Source organism: Saccopteryx leptura, unplaced genomic scaffold, assembly GCF_036850995.1.
Source record: "Saccopteryx leptura isolate mSacLep1 unplaced genomic scaffold, mSacLep1_pri_phased_curated manual_scaffold_70, whole genome shotgun sequence".
Taxonomy (NCBI): Eukaryota; Metazoa; Chordata; class Mammalia; order Chiroptera; family Emballonuridae; genus Saccopteryx; species Saccopteryx leptura.
Window position 1 is genome coordinate 31,985 of NW_027095752.1, and position 21,759 is coordinate 53,743.

The following is a 21,759-nucleotide window of genomic DNA, read 5'->3' on the forward strand; positions in this document are numbered from 1 at the left end:
CTAAGGAAGGGGGACCGGGACTCCTGTAAACTGGTTTATTTACCGCTGAGCCTCAGAGCGGGGCTGGGGCTCATGTGCAAGGTCACAGGGAAGATTTCACCAGGGCAGACCCAGGCCACCGTGTCTACCTCCCACGTCCTTCCACCCCGTGGACCCTGGGCCTGTGGACCTGTCACGGGTTGGGTGAGATGCAGCCTCATCGTGTAAAGAAGACAACAGCCCAGGACGGAGGGAGCAGAGAGCAAGACCCCCAGATGTGAGAGGCTCCCCCGCCCGTGAGCCCCAGACATGGGAACACAGGTGGACGGTGGGTAAAGGGGGTTCCTGCTGGGAGAGAAGGAGGTTGGCCACAGGGGGTGCTGAGAGGCAGGGGTGACCCTGCTGCCCCATGGGCCACTGTAACCCCACAGAGGGATCAGGACAGCAGTGGAAGGTCCATAGGTCTGTGGTTTCCTGAGGTCACTGTCACTGGCTTTTAGTAAGAGAATCAGAATTAACCTACGCAGGAGAAAAGCACAACTGGACACGGCCAGTTAGTTCTGTGAGTCTCAGACCAATTAGTATTTTTTTCCTGATCATTTATTGAAGGGGTTGTTCAGAAATTAATGAGGACTCATCCTCTCTGGCCATGAGCTCTGCCCTGCGGTTCAGGGCAATTACAGTGCGAGGGATGCGGTTCTCTGCTGAGACTGGTTCTCATAGAGATGAGGACACCCAGGAGAACTTGGCCCTAATGGGACCTAATATACAATATAAAGGGATTCCCCAGGACCCACCGCAGACCTCAGGCTAGACTGCAGTTGCATCTGTCCAAGAGAGCGCTGGAGAAGAGGCTCCGCTCACCCTCCGTTCCCCCAGCGGCCCCAGCGTCAGGGCTCCCAGCCTCCGCGGGAAGACACAGGTGAGGAGGAATGCAGGTGGGACTCACCCAACATGACATCTGCCTTTGAACTCACAGGGACTGGAGAGTAAGATGCTGGGAATTTCTTAACAAGTGTAATAAAGGAAACTGAGGCAGAAGCATATTTACAGGCCAACAATTTATAATGAGCTAACGAACCACAAGGTTATCTCTCCCTGAACCAAGGACACTTAGGAGCAAACGGCTTACACACCCCTGACCCTCCCGGGGAGCCGACCAGCCTTGGTCCTGGTTCCTCCTCAATGACTCTTTCAAAATAAACCTAAGCAGAAAATAACCCCGACATCTCTTCACACACATCTAGATGAATCACAATGTTTAATGACACAGCTAGACAGCTAATGATATTCTGTTAACACCCTCTCCTGAGACCTAGAATTCCTGCTAGATCAAGGAAGAGAAACACTTCAGGACAAAGGACCCACCCAGGACCTCCTTCCCTCGAGAACATGCCCACACCTTTCTCTCTCACTCTAAGTTTCCACCCAAGACTTACAACCAAAACAGCAATGGGCTTCCCGTCCTGGACTTCTCTCCTAAACTGTCTTCCAAGCCGTTGTTTTCTCTGACTTTCCAGAGAGACAAAGCTCTCCCACTGAAGCTGTCCCTGTGGCTTCCTCTGTCCTCAGCCCTCCTCCATGGCACTGTCCCCAGCTGTGGTAAACGGACCCTCAGCATCACCCGCTCTCGTGTTGTGAAGTATTCCCTGGTCGAAGTCAAGTCCCCATGTCCTACTGCTGTGCCTGAGGCAGACCCACTTCTACCCAGTCCCTGTCCTGTGACAACAGGGACAACAGTCTCAGCAAATACTAAGCCACCGCACAATGTGACCCTCCGCAGGGATGACCCCACGTGGGTTTCTTTACCGCGGGCCCCTTGAGCTCTCAGTGAATGCTGAGGAGCATGTGTTTAGGTTGTAACAGGACCCGCCCCACAGCTACAGAGAATGCAGGAGGTTCAGGGAGATGGGAGTTCATGTAAAACTCACCTACGCTCCCAAGCCCAGCTCCCAGCTAGCGGGCAGTGAGTGTGAGTTCCCCTCCTCTTCGCAGATTGTCCTGGACACGAGATCTGTTCCTGTTTCTGGCTCCACCGTCCTGCACACGAGTCTCATCAGCTTATCTCGCACACACACGTCTACCAGGAATTGAACAAGAGCACATGTGAGCATATACATGTGAGACCTCTTTGCAGGTATGGTGTAGACGTGGCTCACAGTTCTCCTAATTCCACTCGATTGGCCGGAGCTTCAGCCCTTGGAGACATCTGACCACAGGGGGACTGGTGAGTGAGGTCCTAGTTAGGAACAAAGAGTGGTTTAAACACAGTCACTTTGGGAGGTTCAGAAAAGAGAAGAGGAAAAGTATATGTAGCTAGTTTATTTACTTTTATTTTTTACTAAGTGAGAGGAGGGGAGGCAGGGAGACAGACTCGGGCATGTGCCCGACTAGGATGGAAGCCTCTACTGCAAGCCTCTACCGGGTGATGCTCTTCCCGTCCGGGGCCGGTTGCTCCATTTCTGGGCAACAGAGAAAAGTAAGGGGGAAAGGTGGAGAAGCAGATGGTTGCTTCTCCTCTGTTCTCTGACCGAGTATTGAACCCAGGACTCCACATGGTGGGCCATCGCTCTAGAATAAGCTAATCAGCCAGCACCATAGTACCTATTTTAATATCATTGAATCATTACATTGTTTTATTATATATTCTAAATTTTATACCACATACAATTGTCTTCTGAACAATTGACTATTTACCTCACCAGATTAAAATAAAGAAAATGAAAAGAAAAGAACACAAAGAATCCCTCCTCGCTGCGGGTGGGAAGGAGGTCAGTCACTGTCCCTCAAGGTCTCACCCTGACTGGGTGACGCCCACCCACTCGGTCGTCGGGTTACAGAGGGTGACCTCCTTTGCCTAAGTCATGATTGAAATGACAATCTGGTCTAAAAATACCTTCGGGGGGAAGAGGGAGCATGTGCGCTGTTGGAGGGCACGCAGGGTCCGGTCCCCGCCGCTGCTCCGGCTGCAGCTCGTCCTGAGTGACGGCCCACCGCCGCGGCCATCGGGGGCCGGCAGGAAACCTCCCCCGGCGGGTCTCCAGGCAGCAGGTGGAGCAGGACGTGCGGCCCGGCGCTGGCTGATGTCGGCAGGTGCGCGGCGAGCTCGTCCTGGTGTCACCCTAGCCAGGCGACGTCCCAAGGACAGGACACTGCGGGGTTATTGGTTCTGGCCCGGCCCATTTGGTCCAGAGACAAACCCACGCGACGGTGATGCCGCAGCGCAGTCCCCGCGCAGGGAGACGGAGGCCCCAGAAGTCAGCCCTCTCTTCCGGAGGAGCCGGACCCGACCCCTGGGAGCAGCGCTGCCAGAGTGACCGCAGTGTGTCCTCCGGTCCCTGCACTCCCGAGGGGACAGCCCCGCCCAGACACGGCTCAGGCGTCGGGCTCCGCCCACCACGTGCTCCCCACGGAAGCCGCGTGTCCCGCGCCAGCGACCGTTGCTCAGACGCTCAGAGTGTCCGGACGCCGTTGGCCGAGGTGGGGACGGCGCTCGTCCGGCAGCATCTGTCCGTCCTGCTCCGCTGCTGGAGGACGTGTCCTGTATTCCGGAGATGAGTCTCAGTCCCTCCCAGGCTGTCCCCGAGGCGCAGACGGAGCCCTCCGCGGGGCGAGAAGCAGAGTCCACGCCCGAGTGTCCGAAGCCGGCGGGGCCCGGACCAGACTCGGATGTGGGGTCCGGTCAGGAGCAGGAGCCGGAGCAGAGCCCAGCTTCGGGGCCACACCCAGAGCCCCCAGGAAGCCCGGAGCAGGGGTCCCATTCTGGCCCAGGGTCGGGGCAGGGGGACCCCTCCCCGCCTGCGTCACAGCCCTTAGTGGGAGTGTCCCATGGGAACCGCTGCCTCACCAACTGTGTGGAGGCTCCGCTCTCCCGGGCCTTCCAACGGCTGGGCTGGGGGGTGGGGTCGCACCCCTGGGTCTTCCTGCTGATGTCCGTCCTGCTGACCGTCCTGCTCAGCACTGGCTTCATGTACCTGCCCGAGGATAAAGAGGTGAACGTCGAGGAGGAGTACACCCCGATTAGGAGCCGAGCAAAGTTGGAACGCCGCTTTGTGCAGGAACATTTCACCTTGGATGACAGGGATCACTTCTCCGTGTCCAGGAAGAGCACCGAGATCCACTTCGCGTCTCTCCTAGTGGTCGCCAACACAGCCTCCCTGCTGGAGCAAGAAGTCTTCTCAGAAGTCAGCACACTGGACCAGGCGGTGCAGGCTCTGTACGCTGTTAGATACAGGGAGTGCTGAGATGCTCGGGGCTGCCAAGAGTGTAACTATTGAAGGAACAGGGAGTGCTGATAGGGCCCCTGTGACGCCGAGAACTAAGAGTTCAGCAACATCCTGCATTTTATGAGTCAGAGACCCTTGTCAGAAGTTTATGTTTGAAATTTTCCACTGAGCAATACCCCCCCCCCCCCGTAACTGCGCAGGACCTCCCTAGCCAATAGCTAACAGCCACATCAGCTTCTCTATAATGCTTGCTCAGCCTAGATAGCCACCCTATAAAAAGGAGCCATTTTAGAAGCTCGGGGCTGCAGTGTTCCCCTGTGTGGGTTGCCTGCAGTCCCTGCGCAGGTTTGGGGGGCTGCAGTGTTCCCCTGTGTGGGTTACCCGCAGTCCCTGTGCAGGTTTGGGGGGCTGCAGTGTTCCCCCTGTGTGGGTTGCCTGCAGTACCCGCACAGGTTTGGGGGGCTGCAGTGTTCCCCTGCGTGGATTACCTGCAGTCCCCGCGCAGGTTTGGGGGGCTGCAGTGCTCCCCTGTGTGGGTTGCCCGCAGTCCCCATGCAGGTTTGGGGGGCTGCAGTGTTCCCCTGCATGGGTTCCCTGCAGTCTCTGCGCAGGTTTGGGGGGCTGCAGTGTTCCCCTGCACGAGTTACCTGCAGTCTCTGTGCAGGTTTGGGGGGCTGCAGTGTTCCCCTCCGTGGGTTGCCTGCAGTCTCTGTGCAGGTTTGCAATAAAACTTATAAAATTCACTTTGGGTCTGCTGTGGCCTATCTCGTGGGATGTAACATACGCCAGGGAGGTGAACGGAACCCAGACCCTGTACCACCAGGTGTGTGCTCGGAACCAGGGCTTCTGTGTGCCCTCCAACCCCCTTCTGTCCACCTGGCAGGTCAACAAGAACCTCGACTTTACAGGCATCACCTTCCCCATCTACACAGTCAGTGGCCGGCCTGTCTCCTTGGCTGGCACCCTTGGGGGAATCGTCTTAGGAACAAGACAGTTAGTGCTGCAGGCCAAAGCCATGCGGCTGCAGTATTACCTGAAGACAGGGGGAGAGGATGACAAGCGTAGCAAGACCTGGCTGCTCCACTTCCTGAGCCAAGTTGGCGATATTGAAGAGAGTCTGCCCTTGAAGATGGTCCAGGTATGAGTCTGCCCTTGAAGATGGTCCAGGTATGTGGCTGACAGGGAGGCCAGGAGCACGTGGCAGAGATAAGCCTGTTCCGAGGACCACAGAGAGCAGAGCCACTCCCAGAGTAGTTGATGGAGGCCTTGAATTGAAGCTGGGAGTGCTCTACTGTGTTCAGTACTTCCTCCAACATTCTTAAACTAACCCATGAAGGTGCCACAAACCTTACAGCCTTGGTAACAGCCTGGTGGAAACAATCCTACGTCCTCCAGGTAGGTCTGTTCAGGGCGGCGTTGATCTTCAGGGTTAGTTTGGGGGATTGGTTTTCCAGCCAAATTACTTGGAAAGTCTTTGAGTTCAAAAGCCGTTGCTGTTGCCTGGAGCCCACTGACATTTGATTGGAGTTCACTGGAACAACAGCAACAACAAAGTCTTTGAGCAAAGGTTCCATCGTGGTATTTAAAAAGATAATTAACTCAGTTCCTTATTCAAGTAAATTATAGCATAGTGCCAGGTTATGTTAACTGGTCAGCAATTGTTGGGCCAGCAAACCTACTACCACTTTTGAACAGCCTGGGGAAAGTGAGACACCCATTGCAAAAAGGCTTTGAACACCAGGCCTTCCTGAAATAATATTTATGCTATTAAAATAGTAAAGGATAACAGATAATAATTTATTTAGTTTTTAGTGATTTCATAGTTTTATATCAAATTTAAATACTGTATATTCAGAAGTTTTAAACATTGGATTTTTGGAAGAAATTTTCCAAAGAGATATGTGGGAAGGAGAAATCTATATTTGTTATTCTAAAATCACAATTCATATTTTGACCTTTTAATGAATTTGAACATGTTTATTTTTTATCAATAACCTAGTTTCAATAGTGTTTGTAACTCACTTGCAAGTATTATAGTTAAAGGTTATTTATCTGAGTAATTATTTTGTGGCAGGTGACCTACTTTACATCCCTTTCTAGAGGAGTGGAATTTGAAACGAGTTCTAAGACAGTGATTCCTTTGTTTTATGTGGCATTCATTCTAATCGTATTATTTGCGATTATATCATGCTACAGGTAAGACACTTTTATTCGTTTTTTTTTTACATATTTAAAAAAATATCTTCTGTGGTAAAATATATATAAAACATAAAATGTAAATTTAACAGTTTTGAGTGTATGATTCAGTAGTGTTAAGGACTTTGACACTGTGCAATTGTCGCAACTATCCGTTTCCAAATATTTTCCATCACCCCAAACGGAAATACTGTAACCATTAAGCACTAGCACACGTGGCCTCCTCTCTGCCCTGGTAAGTGTTTCATCTACTTTCTGTCTCCATGAATTAGACTATTCTAGAGGTTCCATAAGTGAAATCATGTAATGTTTGTCCTTTTGTGATGGACTTACATCACTTAGCGGAAGGTTTTTAAGATTCATCCATGTTATACAACGTACGAAAACTTCATTTCCTTTTCCGGTGAAATAATATTCCACTGCATGCCTATATCCCATTTTACTTATCATGTGCACTTGGAATGTTTATACCTGTCGGCTATTATGAATAATGGTGGAATGAACATGAGTGTACAAATATCTGTTTGAGCCCGTTTTTCATTCTTTTCAGTACATACCTAGACATGGCGCGGGTGGGCTGCATGATAATTCTGTTAGGGCGCTGAAGACCTGCCAAGCGTTTCCCCAGAGGCTGCACCGTTTATACTCTGCCAGCAGCTCTCCCCTTTCTCACCAGCACTTCCTCTTGTCTGTTTGATTGGTTAAAGCCGTTCTACTAGGTGCAAAGTGGAGTCTCATTGTGGTTCTGATTCACATGTCTTAATTACTAACGATGAGTATCTTTTGATGTGTTTATTGGCTATTTGAGTATCTTCTTTAGAGAAATGTCTATTTCAGTTCCTTGCCCATTTCTTTGTTTATTATTATTATTTTTGCCCATTTTTTAGTTGGGTGTTTCTGTTGAGTATTATTGTTACTGGGTACTTGATATATTTCGGTATCAACTCTTTGACAGATAGAAATGAATTGCAAACATTCTACTACTCAGTGGGTCATCCCTTCGCTTTCTTGACAATGTCCTCTAATGCACAGAAGTTTTTAATTTTGATAACTTTTCATTTATCTATTTTTTCTTTTGCTACCTGAGCTTTTGGAGCTATATTAAGAATCCATTGACAAGTGCAAGGTAATGCACATTTACTCTCTTCTCTTCTGAAAGTTTATGGTTTCCGCTCTTCTATTTAGGTTGTTGATCAATTTTTAATTATTTCATATATCGCGTAAAGTAGGGGTTCAACTTCATTCTTGCACATGTGGAAATCTGGTTGTCCAAATACCGTCCAATGAGGAAGAAAATCAGTTGGCTGGTATTGCGTATGGGTTTATTTTTGTACTCTCAGTTTTATCCCATTGGTCTATATTTCTCTCTGTTTGCTGGTCCCACACCATTCTCATTACCGTAGCTTTGTCAAAAGGTTTTTAAATCTGGAAATTGCAGTCCTCCAAGTTTCTTCCCTTTCTCAAAATTATTTTGGAAATTTTGGGCCCCTTACTATTTTATACAAACTTGAAGGCAACCTTTTCCATTTATGAATATGAAAAAGGCCATTGGAATTTTGTTGAAGATTGTGTTGAATCTGTAACTGCTTTGGATGAGAATGACATTTTAATAATATTAAGTCTTCCCACCCAGGTAAGGAAATGTTTCCATTGATTTGCCTCTTATTTTGTTTCTTTCATCGATGTTTTGCAGTTTGCAATGTATAAGCCTCTTTCCTCCTGGGTTAAATGTATTCCTAAGTATTCTTCTAGACACTGTTTAAATGGAATCACTTACGTAATTTTCTTTTGTGATTGTTCATTGCACATGGATAAACACAACTGATTACTGTGTGTTGATCTTGTATCCACTAGCTTTTCTGAATTTGTTTAATAACTCTACATTTTTGGTGGATTTTTTTGGAATTATCATATACAGGATCTGGTAATCTGGGGCAAAGGTAGTTACTCTCTTTCCTTTTCAATTTTTCTTTTCTCCTTTCGTCTTTTCTTCCTTTGTTTCTATCTTCCTTCTATCCTTTCTTTCTTCTGTTCCTCCCTTCCTTCCTTCCTCCCTCCCTCCCTCCCTCCCTCCCTCCCTCCCTCCCTTCCTTCCTTCCTTCCTTCCTTCCTTCCTTCCTTCCTTCCTTCCTTCCTTCCTTCCTCCGTCTGTCTAACTGCTATCAACACAGTGTTGAATACCGCTGGTGACAACGGGCATCCTTATCCTGTTGCTGATCTTAGAGGGAAGCTTTCAGTTTTTCACCGCTGACTATGACGTTAGCTGTGCAGTTTTCATAAATGCTCTTATCATTTTGAGGAAGTTCTCCTTCATTCCTTATTATTGAGTATTTTCCTTTTAATCATGATTATGTGTTGGATATTGTCAGATGCCTTTTTTGCATCTATTGAGATGATCCTGTGTTTTTTATCTTTTGTTATATTAGTGTGGTGTATTATTACACTGATTTTCTTACATTGAACTACTCTTGCATTTTGGGGTAAATTTCACTTGGTCATGGTGTATATATAATCTTTTAATATGCTATTGAATTGGGTTTGCTGGACTTTTGTTAAAGACTTTTGTATGTATATTCATAAAAGATATTCACTTGTGTCTTTATTTGTCATTGATAGCAGTATAATGCGGGCCTCATAGAATGAATTAAGAATTCTTTGTTTCAATATTTTGGAAGGATTTGAGAAGAACTGGTGTTAATTCTTGTTACATATTTGGTAAAATTCATAAGTGAAGCCATCCTGTTCTGGATTTTTCTTTGCTGGGAGTTTTTTTTTTTTTTTTAACTGATTTACTCTTTTTACTTGTTACATGTTTGTTGAGATTTTCTATTTCCTCTTGAGTCAGTTTATATCACTATATTTCTAGGAATTTGTGCATTTTATCTACATTATCCAATTTGTTGCCATAAGTTATTTATACTATTCTCTTACATTCTTTTCTATTTCTATAAGGCCAGTAATAATGTACTCATTTTCATATCTGATTTAGTTATTTGTATCTTTTCTTTTTCTCTCTATCACTCTCTATTAAGGTTTGTCATTTTTGTTGACTGTTTTAAGTAACACGTTATGTTTTGTTGGTTCTTTCTATTTTCTTTTTCTTTTCTCTATTTTATTTATCTCTGTTCTAATCTTTATCATTTCTTTCATTCTGTTTACTTTGGTTTTGTTTCTCTCTTCGCTTTATAGTTCCACAAGGTGATTTGAGATCTTTTTATTGTTTGATGTAGTTATAAATTTATCTATGAACACTGGTGTGGCTATATTTTATAATTTATATTATCATTTCACTTGCCATAATATTTTCTCATTTCCTTTGATATTTCTTCTTTCACCAATTGAGTGTTGAATAGTGTGCTGTTTAATTTCCTATTTTCTGAATTTTTCAGTTTTCCCTCTCATATTGATTTGTAGCTTCCATTATTAGTTGAAAAGACACTTTGTATAATTTCAACATTTTAAAATTTTCAGACTTGTTTTGCAACCTAATATGCGGTCTGTCCCACAGAATGTTTCGTGTGCACTTGAGAATAATGTCCTTTCAGCTGTTGTTGGATTGATGTTCTATACATTTCTGTGGAGTCTAATTGATTTATTGTATTATTCATTCCCTCTATTTCTCTATTCATTGTCTGCCTTGATGTCTTATCCATCATTGAAATGCGTGCATTGAATTCTTCAACTAATACTGTAGAACTATTTCTCTGATGAATTGGCCCTTTTATCAATAATGTCCTTCTTTGTCTCTTTAACAGTTTTGAAATAAAGTCTATTTTGTCTGATATCAATATAGACACCCATGCTCTTTTTTTTATTACTATTTATAAGAAATATCTTTTTTCAACCTATTTATGTCTTTGCATCTAAAGTGAGTCTCTTGTAAAGAGCATATGGTTGCATTGTGCTATGTGATTCATTCCAACCATCTCATGCCTCTTGACTGGAGAGTGTAACCATTTATATTTACATAATTGCGGACAATAACTTAAGTTTGCTATTTCTTCCCCATTTATCTTGCCGCTTTTTGTTTTTCATTTCATTCGTTACACACTTTTTTATGTTTAACTTATATTTTTCTAGTGAGCTGTTTTAATTCACTTCTTACTTCTTATTGTAATGACTTTCAGAGATTTTCTTTGTGGCATATGACTTACTAAATTTAAAAGAATATGCATTAAATTGGCACCTGATACCAACGTAACTAAAAACACCATAGAAATGTTGCTTCCGTACATCTCTGTACCCCCACAATGCTGTGGTCGTCACAGATTACATCTGATACTCGTACGCCCTTTAACATCCATTTACAATGACATGCATGTGTTTCTCTTTTAAATTCTCTAGGAAATAAAATGTAGTCACAAACCCCAAATAAAGCAACACTTGGTTTTATATTTGTCCATGTATTCACCTTTACTGGAGAACTGTATTTCTTCATATGACTTAGAGTTCATTTTTATTGTTCTCTTATTTCCCCTGAGGGATTCCCTTTAGCATTTCTTATATTACAAGGCAGGTCCAGTAGTAAGAAACTGGGCTCTTCTTTATCCTGGAAGATCTTAATTTCTTTCTTTCTTCTTTTTTTTTGCATGGGAGAGATATAGAGAGAAGGACAGACAGGGACAGACAGACAGTAAAGGAGAAAGATGAGAAGCATCAACTCACAGTTATTGCACCTTGATTGTTCACTGAGTGCTTTCTCATATGTGCCTTGACTGGGGGGCTCCAGCTGAGCCAGTGACCCTTGCTCAAGCCAGCAACCTGGAGCTCAAACCAGCAACCTCGGGCTCAAATTAGTGACCTTGGGGTTAAAGCTAGCGACCTTGGGCTTCAAGTCAGCAACCTTTGGCCTCAAGCCAGTGACCATGGGGTCATATCTATGACCCCACTCTAAAGCCAGTGACCCCGCACTCAAGCTGGAGAGCCCGTACTCAAGCCGGATGAGCCGTCGTTCAAGCCGGTGCACAAGCAGGCCACCTTGGGGTTTCAAACCTGGGTCCTCAGCGTCACAAGTTGATGGTCTATCCACTGCGCCACTGCCTGGTCAGTTTCTACTTGACTTGAAGGACAGTTTTGTGGAATACAAGATTTTCAGCTGGTGGGTTTTCTTCTTTTAACACTCTAAATAAAAATCAACTGTGCCTTGGCCTCTATGGTTTCTGATGAGTAATCAGCTTGTTTGTTTATTAAGGGTCCCTTGTATGTGCTGAGTTGTTTCATTCTCGTTGCTTTCTAGATTCTCTTGATCTTTTAACAGTTTCATATTATATATGTCAGTGGATCCTTTTGAGTTCACTCTATTTGAAGTTTACAAAGCTCCTCTGAAAACAGCTGAGAAAACCATCAGGTTCCCCGGGGCTGATCCCCAGGCACAGTGTCAGCCCGGCTAATTCTTCCATCAAATTTGGGAAGTTTTCAGCCATTATTTCTTCAAATATTTTTCCTGCCTCTTTTTCTTCTTCTGGGGCTCCCACATTGTATATGTTGTGCTGCTGATATCGCACAGCACTCTGAGGTCTTGTCACTCTTCTTCATTCTTTCCTTTCCTGCCTAAACTCAATCATTTCCATTATCCTGTCTTCAAGTTCACTGATTCTCCTGTCTGCCAACACTGCTGTTGAACACCTCTTCTGTTTTGAATTTTAAGTCACTGTATTTTTTAACTAAAGAATTTGTTTGGATCCATTTTTTAATTGTCTTTTTATTTCTATTTCCATTTGGTTTGTAGACTGTTTCCCTTACTTTCCTGTGAGTGCTGTATTTGTTGGCCTCCTGAGTGTCTGAGACAGTGTTCTCTAGTCTGTGTAGTCTTTCTCTGTCAGTTCATCTCTCTTTCCTCAGGATGATATTTGTTCATTTCTTTTGTTCCTTTGTCTGAGTCATACTTTCCTGTATCTTTTCTATATACCTTGAGATTTCTTTTTTTGTTGTTGAAAACTGGACATTTCACTATTGAAATGTGGTAACTAGAAATCAGATTCCCATTTTTCCAGGGTTTTCTGTTGTTTGCTTGTTTAAGGCTACAGTAATCCATCTTCCTAGTGACCGTCCCAAATTATTACTTCAAACACTGTATTCTCTGTTTATATGGTTACTGACATCTCAGTTCCTTTGTTTTTCTAATGTTTCGATGGAGATTTGTTGGGTGCCTTGAGCTGTCCCAGTCTTTGGAAAATGGTGGTGTGCCTGGAACCTCCTGGAACACTTAGCCAGGCTTACACTGTGCTGGGATCAGCCCCCAGGGGAAGCTTAGTGTTTCTCAGGGTTTTTTTCTGGGAGTATACTTGCTCTGAGTGACTTTCTAAAATCTTCAGTGTACACTGGTGCTTTTGAACACCCTACAGTCCTAGAGAAATACTCGCCAGCCTTTGCTTTAGGCAGTCTTTTGTATATTTGGGCTGTAATCTTTTACATATATGAGGGTTAATTTAACTCATGGTGTTTGTAGGTTTCTCAGCCTGAGTTTTGAGTTAGAGAAAACAGAGAAGTGCCTTGCATCAGTCCCCCTGGTAGCCGCTAAACAGGTTAGAAAAGAGATTTAAATATTTTACATATAAAGTCTTTGCTCCTTCTATAAATGAAAATAGAACCATCCTAGTAACATGGCTGTTGCAGTTCTTCAAGACTATGGCTCCTTTAAGACTCTGGCCATTTTAATACACCTGCCACTATAAGTATCTTGTACCATACCGGAGAGGGGGTGAGATAGCGCATGTAAATCTTCCTGTTTTGAAACGTACCTCTTTTATTTCTCACTGTTCATCCTAGTTTATAGAATAGGTTCTCAAGATTTATGTTTCTTGTGTATGTTTATGTGAGAGATGAGAATTTGAAAACTCTCTTCATCCTTTGCTGCTAAACTCTTACTTTTAAACTTGATATTTAAAAAAATTTAACCATTAGGGATAGTATGCACTCAAATGGAATAGTGAAAAGAACATTTTTCCAGTCTTGTTTGATTTGGCATGTTTTTTACCTGACATATTGTAGTAATTATGATTAACTGTTCCATTAGGAAGAAGATATGTTTACTGAATTAAGAAACAAGTTCTTATTTTTACTATAAATTTGAACAAGTGCTTATAGTTATATAAAAACTTAAATTGACTTGGGTGTCCCGGATGTACTAATGTGGGGTTTACCTTGTTAAGCACTTAAAAATTGTTATCTAGGAATTACATAAGGGTATTTGAGCTCTTATACTCAGAGAGCTAAAATGTCAGCAAACAATAGAATTTACATGTAGAAGGAGCCATAAAGGTTATATTATTTCAATGATTCTCAAGTCAGAGTCACAGAGAGAGCCCAAAAATGACAAACTGTAACAACTACTCCTATTAAAGATCTGGGTCTTAAATCTGAGATTATACATTTCAGATTTTCTCTAGTTAATTCTCATGAGTAAATACATTTGGAAACAATTTATATAATTTAATTCTCTGGATTTAAGGCAGAGAAATATGAGGCCCCAGTAGGGAAAGACACTTAAACACAGTGGGTAACTCTTTTGAACCAATAAACTAATTACATCTTAACTTTGTTATTCTGAAAAGGAAAACCACATCCCCTGGGAAACAAACAAACAGATAATAAACAAAAAAATAAAATAATGATGGGAAAAGGAGGAAAGCAAGAAGGGTGATGGAGGGAAAGAAGGACAGAAGGAAAGAAGAAAGGAAGGGAGGGAGGGAGGGAGGGAGGGAAGGAGGAAAGGAAGAAAGGGAAAAGAAAGAAAACAAAACTCAGTGTTAGTAATATACAGAATTTTAAATGAGTATGAGGTCCACCAATGACTGGGTTGAGAAAACTTTTCTACTAGGCAGTTGTTTCTGAAGATACAAATTTGTATAACTTTTTCTGCATCTTTCAAATAATTGAGACAGTAATGCAGAAAACCTTGTATTGAAGGCAACTCCAAAGTGATTTATTTTGTCTTTGAAAACTATTTTATGCTTATGTGACTAACATTTTGAATACACAGGCTTCATGAGGTACAAACACAAAGCAACTTCCTGTTTCCCCCCATTCTCTTATTGGAGCAGGCTGCGCAGGGTCACCCTGAGTGGGGAAAAGGGGTCGCCACTCCTCTATTCCTTCTCCTTTCCTCTTTCCCTCAGCCAGTCCCTGGGCTGCAGCATGTCCCAGGGGAGAGTTTAAAGACTTGTTTAGTTTTATTGTACCACAGTTCTAAGTCACAGATGCTACCATGACGGTCTCTGGTACCTGCCTGCTCTGAGCTTAAATATCAGTCTAATTCTCGTGAGTGGTTTTGTACTCTCCTTGGACATCTCTCGGTTCTACTTCTTCTTTATCACTGAGACTCTCATCCCTTTTCTGGATGGGGTCTTCTAGACAGTCCCTCAGGGGTTGCATCCCGCTTGTATCACACACTTAAATTTTTTTAATTAATTGAGTGAGAGAGGGTAAAATCATTGATTTGTTGTTCCACTTATTTATGCATTCCTTGGTTGATTCCTGTCTGTGTCCTGACTGGGGATAGAACCTGCAACCTTGGTATACTGGGACTATGCTCTAACCAAGCTACCTGGCCAGAGCATCACACACACTTGTATTAAATACATGGTTTTTTTCTTGCCTACATGCATTTACCTCAGGCAGATCTTTATGCAGATACATTTGGGGTTCCATATATATTCCCTTGAAGTGAAATTATTTGAACAAGACTAAGACTTTTTAAAAAAGTTTATGCTCAAAATTGAACGTTATTCTATATCAAGTTGTGGTATGAACATTGACTATTTCAAAATTTTCTGACATTTTAGAGATGACAAAACAAATGCCAAATATTAGATCAATTTATGCTAAAGCCTGGAAAAGCAGTCCCTTCTTAAATCTCTGTAAACTATTCCTTACCTATGGCCCCTGTCAGGAAAGATGTGAATCCTTCATCAGGCATATAGATTGTTATCTAAATGTTATAACCTATAATTTAGTCCTTTCCTGCTAAGTGAATAAAAATTGCAGAAAATTGACCATTTTGCTGCCACTGATGCCCCAATCACCTGAGCATTGGAATCATAACGGGGAAGTTTTAGACACATTGATTCTGCAGCTTCACGGCAACCACATTGAGTCAGACTCTACAGAGCTCGGGAGGCAATGTGAAGTTCTAAGAGTCTCCGAGGTCATTTGTAAACGGCTCACACAGGTCCTTCTTGGGGACTGGAATATCAGCAAGCATATGCACCCACTCCTACAGTGTTCTCTGTTCAGACCCTTCCTTGTCTACCGAACATTCAAATAAAGGTCATGTAGAAAGTCAACACAACCAGGCAACGTCAGTATAGCCAATAATATACATATATCTCTCCCTCAATAATCTGAAAAACGTTCATCAAATCATCCTAAAAGTAGAAATAAAAAATGGAAAAAACATAAGTAACATTTATCCACATTAATCTTTCTGATTTCAATGTCCATCTTTGTTACATTCTTTAAAAAATTTTCAGCAAGAGAGAGAGGAGAGAGAGAATGGAAAAGACAGTGACAGACAGACAGGAAGACAGATGAGAAGCATCTACTTGTTGCAGCACCTTAGTTGTTCATTGATTGCTTTCTCATATTTGCTTTGACTGGGGGACTCCAGCTGAATCAGGGACCCTTACTCAAGCCACCAATCTTGAGCACTAGCCAGCAACCTTGGGCTCAAGCTAGTGACCTTGCACTTCAAGCTAGTGACCTTGGGCTTCAAGTCAGCGAACTTTGGGCTCAAGCCTGCGACCCCACACTCAAGCTGATGAGCCCATGCTCAAGCCGGCGCTCAAGCAGGACACCTTGGTGTTTCAAACCTGAGTCCTCAGCATCTCAGGTTGATGCTTTATTCACTGTGCCACTGTCTGGTCAGGCTTTTGTTTCTTTCTTATCTTGAACTTTTAGAAACCAACAATGTTATTTCAAAAAGTTTCATTTTAATGAGAATTTATTTTTAACAAAAAATTTACTTTTATTTTTTTAATTTGTTCAATTAGTGTTGATTTTAGGCCCTGAATATAACTCATAGAACCAATAGTTTGAAAAATATTAAAATACGTTTTTCTGTCAAAGACAGCAGAGTAGGTAAATGTGATATTCACAGTCTCCAACAACCACGTCAAAATTACTTTTGAACTACAGATTCATTCAGAATCTGAAATCACATTGAACAGAAGTCCTGTAACAGAGGATTATAAAGAAAAAGTCACCTGAGAGCAGTAGGAGGGACAGAGATGAGGGGATGGGCTGGTCCTGGACCCACACGGGGTGGTTAAAATTGGGAGGTGTTCCTTGGCTGCAGAAGTTCACCCTGAGGAGCAGGGTTCCCAGCTCCACACCAGACCCCCAGCCCAGGGTCCAGTGCTGGGAAGAGAGTCCTCATGATTTCTGACTGAAAACCACCAGGACTGAGGCTGAGTGACACCAGGAACTGCTGGAGCTGCAGGCAGCTCTTCTCAAAAGGCCTGTGCATGGACCTGCTCAGACCCACTCGCTCTGAGCCCCAGTGCTGGGCCAGCAGCTGAAGAGGCTCCAGAAATCTGAGGGAGAAGCTGAGTCATGCAGCGCAGGCTGCAGAGGAAGCTTTATGTCAGACAGAAATGTGGACAGAGGCTATTGTTCCATTGCTGAGTCCTCTCCACAGAGCCAGCAGGTGGCGCCATATGAGTCTCCATTGACCTGGCTCACAATGTCCTCTCTTCTGGTGACTTACTAAGACCCCACTGCCCCCAACATATAGGCACACCCGAGCCATTTTGAGTGGTTTTTCCATAAAACAACCAGTCTTTGCTCATGCTGTGAATTCTCCTCAGTCAGAGCACAGGTAGCTGCCATTGGCCGGAGCTTCTTGGGAGGCCCCATAACCAGGCCCCTGATGGCCAGCTTCAGACCATGCTGGTGCAGCTCCCAACCACCTCCAAAAGAAACACACCAGAGACCTGCTAGAGTGAGTCCTGCTCAGGGGGTCAGTTCCTGCACAGCAGACTGGCCTGGGGGTCAGTTGCTCCCATTGCTGTCCCAATAGCAATCAAGGCTCAACAACAGCAGGATAGTCCCATATGAAAGGACAATAAAAAATTCTAGAAAAAGAACTAAAATGGAGACGAGCAATCTATGGATGGAGGGTTCAAAACACTGGTTATAAGGTGCTCAATGAACTAAAGGGAAAATAGACGGACTTAGTGAAAATTTCAACAGAGAGATAAGAATCATAAAGAGGATGGGTCAGAAATGAGACTACATTACATGAAATCAGCAGTGAAGTAGATGAAGCAGATGACTGAATCAGAGATGTGGAAGATAATGTAGTATTACTCACCTAATAACAAGAGCAAAGACGTCAGAGAAATGGCGCTGTAAGGAGCGATACCGATAAACCTCCCCAAAATTCAACAAGATCTTCAACCAGAGACAGAAAAATCTATCCTTGGAGCCTCCAGAAGTTCCACACTAAACGCAAAGGCAGAGGCAGCAGCAACCCCATAGCTGGATCATCAGGCTACTAATTCAGGAAGGAAAGACTAGGAGAGAGGAAAAACGGACTCTCTCATTGGCGGAGCTTGCAAATGCTAATGAGCCTCGACTGCCAACGAGACTGAAGCCCAATATATGACATCGCCATAGAGACTTATCAACTGCAAACCTCTACCTAAGTGTGCCACAGGGGCAGAACTTGGGGTACAGAGTCACCAACCAGGAAGAGGGAGAGAAAAGAAAAAGCAAGAAGATAACTTCTAAAAATCAAGAATAATCCACAGACTTTATAACCTATCCCATTTTATTATATTTGTTTGTTTGTTTCTTTTATCTTCTTGTATTGATTATTTTCTTTCTCATTCGATTTGGTCATTTAATTCTCTGCCGGTCTCACTCTCTCCTCTCCTTGAGCTAAACTACCCATGAGTGTTACATTTCCCATTATCTTTCCTTTCTTCTTCCTTTCTCTCTATGAGGGCTGCACTCCAAAACCCTTAACTCTCTCTCTCTCTCTCCTTTTGTTCTTTTTTCTTCTTTTTGTGTTTTCTTCTTTCTTTTTTTCTTCCTCTATATTAGTTTCTTCTTTTCTCCTTTACTTTTCCTCTCATTCAATCCTCAATCACAAATAAATTATTTTATTTGGGACTCAAATTTTTCTTTGTGGCGCTTTGTGGTTTTTTTACTTCGCTTTTTTTTTTAAGTCACTAGCAGTGCTCCCAACCCTGGCTCTCCATTTTATCTAGTTCTTGCTCCACTAAATACAATAGTAATTTTTAATTTTTTTCCCTTTTTCCTGTTTTCCTCTTATTCCCCTCATTATATCTCTTAGTCAACCATCACCTAAAAGGAAATCATTTTATTCTTGAACCAAATTTTTTACTTTTTTGCATTTTGTGGGTCCATACCACCTTTTTTGGCCCCTTTATCACTTTTCTCCAAATCAGGCCCCCCATTATAGATAGTTTTTGTTCTATTTAGCACAATATAATTCACAGTTCACCACAAGATTTTCTCAGGAAGGAAGGGAGAGGAGAGGAGAGGGGAAAAAAAGGGAAATAATAATTTTATTTTTTATTTATTTATTTTTTTAATTTTTTAACTTTTTAAACTTTATTAATTCTCATTAGTACTGTCAACATAACCTCCCCTAGATGCCATTAAGGAAAAGGAAATCGAATATCATGGATACAAAAGACAGAGAGGTAGCATAGATAGATGAGGAAAAATCTATGGAGAAAAAATTTAATATATTGGAAACCTTGGAGCTAAATGACAGAGAATTTAAAATAGAAATTCTAAAAGTACTCAGAGATATACAAGAAAACACAGAAAAGCAATTTAGGGAGCTCAGAAAACAACTCAATGAACACAAAGAATATTTTACCAAGAAAATTGAAACTATAGAAACAAATCAAACAGAGATGAAAAACTCAATTCATGAGCTGAAAAAATGAGGTAACAAGCTTAGCTAATAGAACAGGCCAGATAGAAGGTAGGATTAGTGAAATAGAAGATAAGCAACCTGAGGCACAACAGAGAGAAGAAGAAAGAGACTCAAAAATTAAAAAAAAATGAGAAAGCCCTAAAGGAATTGTCTGACTCCATCAAAAATAATAACATAAGAATAATAGGTATATCAGAGGGAGAAGAGAGAGAAAATGGAATGGAGAACATATTCAAACAAATAATAGATGATAACTTCTCAAGCCTGTGGAAAGAACTAAAGCCTCAAATTCAAGAAGCAAAGAGAACTCCGAGTTTTCTTAACCTCAACAAACCTACTCCAAGGCACATCATAATGAAATTGGCACAAACCAATGACAAAGAAAAAATTCTCAAGGTAGCCAGGGAAAAGTCTTTTTTTATACAACATATAAAGGAAGGCCCATTAGATTATCATCAGATTTCTCAACCGAAATTCCACAAGCTAGAAGAGAATGGACCCCAATATTTAAAGTCCTAAAGGAGAGAAACTTTCAGCCAAGAATACTATACCCATCAAAGCTATCCTTCAAATATGAAGGAAAAATAAAAACATTCACAGATACAGAAAAGATGAGGGAATTTATCATCAGGAAAACCCCACTCCAGAAATTACTAAAAGGGATTTTCCATCCAGATACAAAGAACAAAACAAAACAAAACCACAAGTCAAAGCTCCACCAAGAACACACAAAAAAACAAATTTAAACTGTGACAACAAAAACAAAAAAAATGGGGGGAGAGGACAGAGATTAACAGTAGCAAAGAATAATGGAGTGCAGAAGTACTCACAAGATAGTGCACTACAATGAACAGGGTAGGAACCCTTTTCATTACTTAATGGTAACCAACCTTGAAAAAACCACCACAGAAGCACATATTTATAAAGATAGCAACAGAGGAAAGAAGTATGGAATACAACCAGACAAAAACAAAGGAGAGAACAACAAAAGAGAAGAATCAAAGAAGACACAAAACTAAGAGAAAGCAATGTATAAAATGGCAATAAGGAACTCACAAGTGTCAATAATTACACTAAATGTTAACGGATTAAACTCACCAATAAAAAGGCACAGAGTAGCAGAATGGATTAAAAAAGAAAATCCAACTGATGCTTCCTACAAGAAACTCATCTAAACAACAAGTATAAAAACAAATTCAAAGTGAAAGGCTGGAAAACAATACTTCAAGCAAATAACATCCAAAAAAATCAGGTGTAGCAATACTCATATCTGAAATGCTGACTACAAGACAGAAAAAGTACTCAGAGACAAAAACGATTATTTCATAATGATTAAGGGGACACTGAATGAAGAAGACATAACAATTCTTAATATATATGCACCAAACCAAGGAGCACCAAAATATATAAGGCATCTACTTATTGACCTTAAAACAAAAACTAACAAAAATACAACCATACTTGGAGACCTCAATACACCGCTGACGGCTCTATATTGATCATCCAAACAGAGAATCAATAAAGATATATTGGCCTTAAACAAAACACTAGAGCACCTGGATATGATATACATCTATAGGACATTTCATCCCAAAGTGACAGAGTATACATTTTTCTCCAGTGTACATGGATCATTCTCAAGAACTGACCATATGTTGGGCCACAAAAACAACATCAGCAAATTCAGAAAAATCGAAGTTGTACCAAGCATATTTTCCTATCATAAAGCCTTGAAACTAGAATTCAACTGCAAAAAAGAGGGAAAAAACCCCACAAAATAGTGGAAACTAAACAACATACTTTTAAAAAATGAATGGGTCAAAGAAGAAGTAAGTGCAGAGATCAAAAGATATATACAGACAAATGAAAATGACAATATGACATATCAGAATCTATTGGATGCAGCAAAAGCAGTGATAAGAGGGAAGTTCATATATGAGCAAACAAGAGAGAGCCCAAGTGAACCACTTAACTTCACAACTTAAGGAACTGGAAAAAGAAGAACAAAGACAATCTAAAACCAGCCAAAGAAAGGAGATAATAAAAACCAGAGCAGAAATAAATGAAATAGAGAACAGAAAAACTATAAAAAAAATTAATAGAACAAGGAGCTGGTTCTTTGAAAAGATCAACAAAATTGACAAACCCTTGGCAAGACTTACCAAGGAAAAAAGGGAAAGGACTCATATAAACAAAATCCAAAATGAAAGAGGAGAAATTACCACGGATATCATAGGTATACAAAGAATTATTTAGAATACTATGAAAAACTTTATGCCACTAAATTCAACAATCTAGAAGAAATGGATAAATTCCTAGAACAATACAACCTTCCTAGACTGAGTCAAGAAGAAGCAGAAAGCCTAAACAGACCTATTAGTAGGGAAGAAATAGAAAAACTATTAAAAACCTTCCCCAAAATAAAAGTCCAGGTCCAGACGGTTA

At 42.1% G+C, this 21,759-nt stretch overlaps 1 protein-coding gene across 1 annotated transcript in view; it reads left to right on the forward strand.

The window, feature by feature from the left end:
* Window positions 1–3,533: 3,533 nt before the first annotated feature.
* LOC136387085 (patched domain-containing protein 3-like) overlaps window positions 3,534–21,759 on the forward strand; it is a 31,121-nt gene continuing 12,895 nt past the window's right edge. The window contains exons 1-3 of the mRNA XM_066358140.1: window positions 3,534–4,195; window positions 4,995–5,343; window positions 6,280–6,401. Of these exons, the coding sequence (XP_066214237.1) occupies window positions 3,534–4,195; window positions 4,995–5,343; window positions 6,280–6,401 (1,133 nt within the window). The remainder of the gene's footprint in view (window positions 4,196–4,994; window positions 5,344–6,279; window positions 6,402–21,759) is intronic.